This window comes from Cebus imitator, unplaced genomic scaffold (genome assembly GCF_001604975.1).
Source record: "Cebus imitator isolate Cc_AM_T3 unplaced genomic scaffold, Cebus_imitator-1.0 Scaffold364, whole genome shotgun sequence".
Lineage (NCBI taxonomy): Eukaryota > Metazoa > Chordata > Mammalia > Primates > Cebidae > Cebus > Cebus imitator.
Window position 1 is genome coordinate 289,459 of NW_016107679.1, and position 9,328 is coordinate 298,786.

The 9,328-nt window shown below is 42.0% G+C and overlaps 1 protein-coding gene across 2 annotated transcripts in view; it reads left to right on the plus strand.

The window, feature by feature from the left end:
* The window catches only part of PDCD1LG2 (programmed cell death 1 ligand 2), a 59,925-nt gene that overhangs the window by 40,664 nt on the left and 9,933 nt on the right, over window positions 1–9,328 (plus strand). Inside the window, exons 5-6 of one of the 2 annotated variants that reach the window (XM_017506859.2) lie at window positions 2,144–2,278; window positions 8,433–8,485. In XM_017506859.2, the coding sequence (XP_017362348.1) occupies window positions 2,144–2,278; window positions 8,433–8,458 (161 nt within the window). In that variant the 3' untranslated portion in view covers window positions 8,459–8,485. The remainder of the gene's footprint in view (window positions 1–2,143; window positions 2,279–8,432; window positions 8,486–9,328) is intronic. The other variant, XM_017506858.2, reaches the window with a different exon arrangement.

Sequence of the window (9,328 nt, forward strand, 5' to 3'; positions counted from 1 at the left end):
AAAGAAAAGAAGACAATGCAAGTATTTTTAAACAACTTAGAGGAACAAGTATTAGGATGTAGGCTAAGCTACTATAATGAAGAGACTTTAAAATATAGTGATAAACAAGACAGAAGTATATTTCTCTCCATGTAACACTAAGGTGGCTCAGAGCAGCTAAGTAGCTATGTTCCATAGAGTCATTCAGTGATCCAGGTTTTCATCCTTTGCTCTACCATTCTCCAGGATGTTGTCCTTTTAAAATTGTCTAAGCTGAGTCAGTGCCAAACCCATGTTTCAAACTTCAGAAAGGAAATAAGTGGTGGAAGACACATTCAATGTTTTAAGGCCAAGACACAGAAGACCCATTCTCTTGGCCTGAAATTAGATTACATGGCTGGGCCCACTTAACTACAGGGGAGGCTTGGAAACATAGTCTCTGAGAAGCCATGTGTCCAGCTAATTCCTTAATACTAGGGATGAAAGAAAGAATGGATTAACCAGCAATATACCACAACGTAACAAATGACTAGGAGGATCAAGCTAGGTGGACTAGAAGACAGACAGTCAATTCAATGCAACGATTCCTTATTGACACCTTTCATGTAGCTGTTGCTTGACTCTAGAGAGGACTCAAAGGTAGTTTAGATAAGGCCTTTGCCCTCCAAATAGTCTAAGCAGACTGATATCCTATTGGATGTTCAACTTTGGAGTCTTCAGGGATGAGCGGAGCTTCTCTATGTGGAAGAGACAAGGTTTGTATAAAGACACTGAGGTAGGGACCTCTCCTGTTGTGGGGACAGTGAGAGGCCCAGCTCTCCTTGACTCACATCCAGCAAGTGCTTACTAAGCACTTCCTAGAAATTAAGAAGTAGATTGTAATTAATATGGGTTATCCAAAGTTTGGATGAGCCAGGCTCCTTATCTTTTCTTCCTTAATGTTCATCACACTCTACTGGATGGAGAAAAATATCTGTGGGGCCTGAGCTTTGGGTCAGATAGATCTGGGTTTGCAATCCTGGCACTGCCATTTACTTAGCAATGATGACCTCAGATAGATTATTTAGCATCTCTGAGACTTACTTCCTCAACCCGAAAACGAGGGGCTCAGACTAAGTGATATCTAATCCCTTCTCCAGTAAAACAATCCATAGTTCTCAGATAGCACTGTGCTGGGGGTGGTGGGGGTTGGGGGCTGGGAAGTTGGGAGGACTGAGCCCTTCCTTCTGAGCAGTTTTGTCCAGTTTTTCCTGGACCAGCCTGACATGTTTATTCCATGTGAATGACTCCATGAGGCAAAATTCAAGCTTTTGAAAAGGGCACAATTTAACTTGGGTACCGTTTCATCTCCCTGTTGGTGAACACCCCTCTAGCCCTGCCTTTTGTCAGTCTAGAGCCCTTGTTCTAATCTGCACACACCAGAGGGCTTTCCAAGTCTTTCCCCAGACTCCAGAATTATTCTTCTGATCCTCTGTCTACTAAATTCATCCTTTCCTCAGTGCCAAAACCTTGAAAAACTGAAACAAGGCAAAGGGCCTGTTGTAGTAATTCACTCTAAGGTATGAGTGACTGGGTTTAGTATATTAACACCACCTAGGATATTCTATCTTTTCCAAAAGGATTCCATTAATCTTTGAAATTTAACAACTAATGGTACAGATTCTAAGCACTGGGAGTACTTGTCAGTGGGGAAAAGACATTTTTGGGCTGAGGGACTTTCCTACTGGGAAGGGAGAGAAGATGAGGCAGAGAAGGCGGACAGGGAGGAAAAAGAGAAAAAAGAAAGAAAGATGATTAGATAATAGATGGATGGATTGATGGATGGAAAAAATAATATGAGAGAGTGGTAAAAAGCACAGAATCTGGAACCAGACTGTATTTATCTTAGCTGGGCCACTTACTATGTAACTTAGGGAAAGTTTCCTAGTTTCTCTATGCCTCACTTTCTTCACCAGTGAAATGGGGATTATAGCAGAGCCAACCTCACGGAGTGGTTATAAGGAGTGGATGAGCTGATATATGCAAAGCTCTTAGATAGGACCTGGCATGGAGTAAATGCTCCACACGGTTAGTGGTGTTGGCTGTAACCCACTGATGTGGCCAGCCTGTTGGTCTACCTCTGAGCTGCCATGTAACAGGATGCTGGTGCTTTTCCTTCACCCAGGTCAAATGGAATCCAGGGCCTCTCCAACTTGGCTGCTTCACATTCTCATCCCCTCCTGCATCATTGCTTTCATTTTTACAGCCACAATGATAGCCCTAAGAAAACAACTCTGTCAAAGGCTGTATTCTACAAAAGGTAAGTGAGTTTTATTCATGGTAACCAAATAGACTGGGTGTCTGCAACGTTAGCCACTGCTTTGCACCTCAGGCCTATGGCTTCCTGGTTTCACACTAAACCCACCCAGTGCTATGAATCACTTTGAGCTTGCCTTGATGATTTTTTTTTTTTTTTTTTTTTGCCCAGAAGAAAATGGCTCTCATTGTCAGTAAGCTGAACTTCTTACATTGAGTTTTTAAAGAGAATGTTTTGTTCCTATGTCTGAAAGAGTTTGTATTATTCTTTGAGCCAAGAACCTTCATCAGCCTCATGAGAGTGATGTTATTTTGGCAATGCAGACAGCTATGTGCTCAGATTTTGCTGGTGGGATGTTGCCAGGATCTTTTCTAAGGATTCCTTCCATTTTCAACCCTCTTTTCTCCAGTCTAGATATGAACTGGGTTAAACCCACCCCATCTCCCAGGAATCTCAATCTTGGGTAAGGAAAAGAGAAAGGTTTGTGAGACCATTTGGGGATAAGGAAAGCAGCTGGTTGGTGGTACCTTCACGTCTTTCAGCAGCTCCCTTCCAGTTTCTCCTTAGCCTGTTGTATTCTCACCAACACACTCCTATTCTGTTACACCAGCTGGGACAGAGCAGGCTGAAGCCTTTGAGCCCTAATTTCATTGCTTCATTGTTAATGTGTCTGTCCTTGGTTTCCTGGGAGAAGCCTGCCCACGAAACTCCCAGGATATATGTATACAGGCCTAGCTGGTGCTTTCCTAAACGGCCCCTTTGCACCCAATGAACTTCTCCAAAGATCTATATGTGGCCACATCTATAGAAAAGGAAATGACATGTAGAAATAATTCAGTAGGCATTTAGAGCAGCACTATCTGAGTACTGGGGGAGTTTTAAGTGGTTGTTACCTTACATTTATAGTCATAACTTCTATATTCTCATCTGCCATAAAATATTGTCATGTTCTATTTGTCCACTGCCCTATGTGTGCACGCATTCAGTTGGGTGCTGAATACTTCTAACTGTAGAATGCAAGGAACTGTTGCCAAAAGAAAAAGACAGGGGGAAGGAAGAAGAAGGCAAGGGGAGTGAGAGAGAATGAGAAGGCATGAGATGTGGAAGAAGAAAGATGAAAGAAAAATAAATGTGGAGGGGAAGGGAGCTTAACGATAAAGGAGAAGGAATATCCAACAGAACTTTTAAATAGAACCACTTCAGAGGGTTGTGTCAGATGCACCTCAGTTGTCTCATCTTCTGCCATTCTTCTTTTACCTCCCAGACCCTTATCTCTTGGAAACAGCTTTATACCAGGGTTCAAGACCTGAGGCCAGAAGACTCTTTAATCACTTCAAAAATGGCAGCTGAGTCTTCCATTCCAGCTGTTTGGGAGAATGGAATGGCGTCACAGTCAAAGATAGAGTGGAAATAAATCCTCTCCTCATCCCTTGCCCCAATCTTAAGAGTGAGTGAGGATATCAGTAGCTCAGAGCTGAGAGGTAAAGCTCAAGTCCTAACCATGATTAGACCTTTCTTACAAATAAGAATTAAGAGAATAAATGTGCAAACAATTTCTTTTATATTTTTAATAAATCAGAGATAAATCATGGTTGCCTATATAACCCCTGTCTCTAACCAACTTGCATTCAGATCTGCTTTCTTACATGTGTCTGCCATGCACACAAACTCATAAGTCATGGAAAAGGGTTCAGAACTGCTGGTGATGTAGACAGAGCTGTAAACCAGGGTCAGATGGCTAGGTTGGGACATGGTGCTGCCATATATTGGCTCTCTGCCCTTTTACAAATTGCCTAACTTCTTTGAGATGGTCTTTCTATCTGTAAAAGGGGAAGCAGCAAGAGAAGGAGCATTATACAGCTTATTGGCCCAACTTCACTGCCACCAGTGTGGTTCAACTTGGACTACAGAGGAAATCTTCCTAACTGGCTTCCCTGTATTCACACCTGCTACCTCCAACTTGGTCTGTTCTCACTTTTTGCTAGAATAGGTTTTTATAAATCATAAATCTGGGCTGGACGTGGTAGCTCATGCCTATAATCCCAGCACTTTGGGAAGCTGAGGTGTGTGGATCACCTGAGGTCAGGAGTTCAAGACCAGCCTGACCAACACAGTGAAACCTCGTCTCTACTAAAAATACAAAAATTAGCTGGGTGTGGTGGCATACACCTGTAATCCCAGCTACTTGGGAGGCTGAGGCAGAAGAATCCCTTGAACCTGGGAGACGAAGGTTGCAGTGAGCCAAGATCATGCCATTGCACTCCAGCCTAGGCAAAAAGAGTGTAGCTCTGTCTGAAAAAAAAAATCATAAATCTACCATATATCCTCTGTTCAGACCTCCTCTGTGGCTTCCCATTGCTCACTGGATGAAGCTCCAATAAGCCCAGGGTGGTTTGACTCATGTCTCCAGCTTTAACTACATCGCTGTCACCTTCATTTTCTAAGCTCTAACCATACAGGATTTTCTAGTCCTCAGAGGCATTCCAGTCTTTCAATTCAGAGTTTTTTCATATACTATTGTATCTTCTTAAAATACTTTCTTCTTGCCCACTGAGTTGGAGTCAGTCTTTAAATTTCAGCTAAGCTTATACTTCATCAAGTCTTTCCTAATTCTATCCCCCACTCATCACACCCATTACATTAAATCCCCTTATTATGTTTCCACAGCGCCTACTTCTTCCTTCAATATACTCAGCACACAATCACAGGTCTAGGACCTGTTTTAATAGCTTGGGCTACCAATTAAATTGCATCCCTTTTAATTTTCCAGTTAATTCCTCAAGCACGTACATGCCCATCTTAGCAAGTCAGTCAATGTCTTCCACTTATAGCGTGTATTTCTCCACCCCCCCACAAACTGCCAGGAAGCTTACTTAGCCCACAGGGGCAGTGCTATTTACAAACAAGCAGGAAGGCTACTAGGGAGATGTTAGTCCTCCAGAGGGCCCTGGTTTTGAGCAGTTGCTGTCTACACCTGCCATGCAGAATCTCTGGTCCTTCCAGGTGTCTCCATCCACTGTGCACAGGTAATCTTGCTGGTCTCGATCCCCACACAGACCACAGTGCTACAAGATTACAATTCTTATGGCTCCCCAACACATGCTCTGTCATTGGTCCCAAAGCAGGACCCCTGTGGGTTGAAGAGGTAGGAAGGGATCCCTGACTTAGCCATAGCTATGCACAACCAGCCTCTTCCCCTCTAGGACCTCATGTTGAGCCTGGGATACCAGTCCTAACTTCCTTTTCTTGAGTTCCTCTTAGGGCCATTGTTGTCCTGAACTTCTTAGTCCTTTGAAAAGTTAAGTAAAGAGGCAGCAGTCTGTATCCCTTTCCTTCCAGGTGGCTCCTTGGCTTCTGAACAGATTTACCACCTATGCCTCAGTGACTAGCTCTGTGCACTAAAGTGTATTGGGAGGGCAGCCATTATTACATAAAAGGTCTTATTTACCATTTCCCCTAAGAGGAACCATTCAACAGTTCGGGGGTCCAGGGTGACCTGCTGACCTCTAGAGAAGAAGTTGGCTACTTCTGTTGCAAAATAATGTTAAATTCTGCTTCATCTATTAGTCTTTATGTTTCAAGAACACAGTAACTGTGTTTCTTTGATTCACCAATACATGCCCAGTGTCTAAAACATTACCTGGCATATAATAGATGTTCAATAAAATTTTAAACATTGAACCTACTATATGCAGGTGAACATGCTAAATCTGCTCTGTCCAATATAATAGTCATCTGTGGCTCTTTCTAAGTTAAATAAAAATTCAATTCATCAGTCACATCTTAAGTACTCACATACTGTAAGTGCTCAATAGCCATGTACAGATAATTTCTCCTGTATTGGGTAGTGCAGATATACAACATTTCCAACACTGCAGAAAGTTCTACTGAAAAACACTGTGCTAGACCCTTTCCAAACTTCTTCTGACTTAATTTCACAAAAATTGATTGTGGCAGGGAGAAGTATCTTTATGTTGCAGTTAAGAAAGTGAGGCTCAGAAAGGTTCTATAACTTCCCAAAGTCATACAGCTGGAATTTGAATACAGGTCTCTCTTACTCAAAAACTTGTGGCCTACTTGTTGCAAAAGTGCTTAATGTAAATTGGCTCAATCAATATTATTATCTTTGAGCAATGGAAGGAGAAAGTAAGTATCAATCCTAAAGAACTGAGTGAATTATTCATTGACTTGCTGAGCCAATGGCAAAGTTAGAATCCAGTAGGAGTCACCAGCTACAGAATATAGATCTTTAGAACATATCTTCAGATCTTCAGAACAGTGTTTTGCAAACTCTCTGGTGAAGGACTAGTTATCATCACAGGTTGATAACAGTTCACCTACCAGCACTAGCCCATGAACCAGACTCTAAGTGGCATTGCCCTAGAAGATTGAGCCAGAATTTTACAGAGATTTAAAGACCAAATATGCTGGTTTATGGTTGCCTGTGGCCCAAAGAGAATGGCAGCACTGACTTCAGGCATTATTAAGGAGGTACCCACTGAAGCCAACATTCAAGAGCAATTCCTACGGGTTAACCATTGGGCTCCTTTCAAATGCAAACCCTCTTGGAGGAGACTACAATGCTGAATAGAGACCCCCAAATTCCAGGCCAAGCTCAGGATAGTCATGAGGGAATTACTAAAAACCTGGTATATAGGGCAAAAGCAGAATTAGGGATGGACTGATTTCAGGAACCCAGGCAACGGCAAGAATTGGTCATTAAATCCTAAAAGAGAATCAGAGTGGGAGGGAATATGTAAAATCAGAGGTTAAGAAAAAAGTGAAAACCTATTCACAATTGCAAAGATATGAAACCAACCTAAGTTTCCGTTGACAAGTAAGTAGATAAAGAAAATGTGATATATATATGTGTACACACACACACACACACACACACACACACACACACACACCACGGAATACTACTCAGCCATAAAAAGAATAAAATAATGTGTTTTTACAACTTGGATGGAGCTGAAGCCCATTATTCCAAGTGAAGTAACTCAGGAATGGTAAACCAAATACCATATATTCTTACTCATAAGTAGGAGCTAAGCTATGGGTATGCAAAGGCATACAGAGTATAATGAGCATGGAGGACTCAGAAGGGGAGAGTGGGGGTGACAATGAGGAATATAAACTACATATTGAGTTCAGTGTACACTACTTGAGTGATGGGTGCACTAAAATCTCAGACTTTACCAGTATACAATTCATCCATGTAACCAATAGCTACTTGTACCCCTAAACCTATTGATATAAAAAAAATTCGGCCGGGTGTGGTGGCTCATGCCTGTAATCCCAGCACTTTGGGAGGCTGAGGCGGGCAGATCACGAGGTCAAGAGATCGAGACCATTCTGGCCAACATGGTGAAACCCTGTCTCTACTAAAAATACAAAAATTAGCTGGGCTTGGTGGAGCATGCCTGTAGTCCCAGGTACTCGGAAGGCTGAGGCAGGAGAATCACTTGAACCTGGGAGGCGGAGGTTGCAGTGAGCCAAGATGTTGCTACTGCACTCTAGCCTGGGCAACAGAGTGAGACTTGGTCTCAAAAAAAAAAAAAAAAAAAAAAAAAAAAAAAAAAAAAAAAAAAAAAAAAAAAAAAAAAAGAAAACAAAAAAAAAAAAAAAAAAAAAAAAAAAAAAAAAGAAACAACTGAAATTAAGAAGTGAAACCAAGGAAACTAGTGGTGAGCAGCATCCATTATGTGAACTTGTGCTTCTGAACCAGTAGCTTGAGTTGAACCTGTGTCAGTCACTTATAACTTAGTGCAAATCAATTGATCAGACCTTCTGACCTGGGCCAGGGCAGGGAGGCAGAAGTGGCAGTCAAGACTAAAGCAGAAAAGGGAGAGCTAATTCTGCAGCCAGACATTTCCTGGGTTGAATACCCAAATTAGTCCCTCAGCCTTTAAGTGCCTAAGGGCCAGGAATAGACAGAGGAATGGAAAGTGTGGGTCTTCTTTGTTCACACTCTTTGCCTAGGGGCCAGATTTTACATTATGCATTACTATCCCGACTTCCCAGGCCACAGTGGACATTTGGGCTTCATATGTGGATTTATTTAGATTTACTTTTTCTTCTGCCATATTTTAATCTATAAGCTGAACAATTTCCTCATTAATATTATTCCATTTCTGGAATTTTTATTTTTCAGACACAACAAAAGAACTGTCACCATGACAAAGAGGGAAGTGAACAGTGCTATGAGTAAGCATGATTTTTGCTTTTCTTTCTTATTTTCGTTTCTCTACCAGCTTGAATTTTAAAGTAACCACTGTTCTATTAATTCATGGAAGGCAACTGAATAGAATCTGCCTGAATAGAATCTTACAGAATCTTCCTGTTTGGTGGCATTTCAGCAACGCCTTGTTCTTAGCCCCAGAACAATCACGCCATCTTTTGCTCAGTCTATTCCTAAGCAATCCTAGGTGATACTGTCCTGGACCTCTGGTCTCACATAGTTAGAAAAAGGGTTAAAATCTAACAGCAAGGAAAAGATACTCAACTGCGATGCAATCGCAGCAGATGTTCTTGCAACAATGATTAAGAAGTACATTGTTGGGGGCTATGAGTCAAGAGTAATATGGGGAAAACAGAAGTCTCTTCATATCCCTCCTTCTCCACAGATTCCAGCTCCAAGACTGTCCAAGTCTAGATCTAGAGATCAGAAGGAGCAGGGTTGCTAAAATCATTAAGCCTGCTTGGATGAAAAGCTTAGACTCAGGGGAAACAGTGTTTTGGAGTTACATAGGCCTGGGTCATATTAGAAAATGGGTATTTCTAGCTTTCTTGGGAAAAGCGGCCTTTCCTTTGTAATCTAGGAATCACAGGGTGTAACACATGAGGGCATGAATTCACCAAAATGATCATAGGAAAATCAGAGAAATATCTAAATAACTTTGCATCAGCTACTCAGAATTATTCAGACCTACTCGTTTTAGAATATTGTTGAGGCCGGGCGCGGTGGCTCACGCCTGTAATCCCAGCACTTTGGGAGGCCGAAGCGGGTGGATCACGAGGTCAAGAGATCGAGACCATCCTGGTCAACAT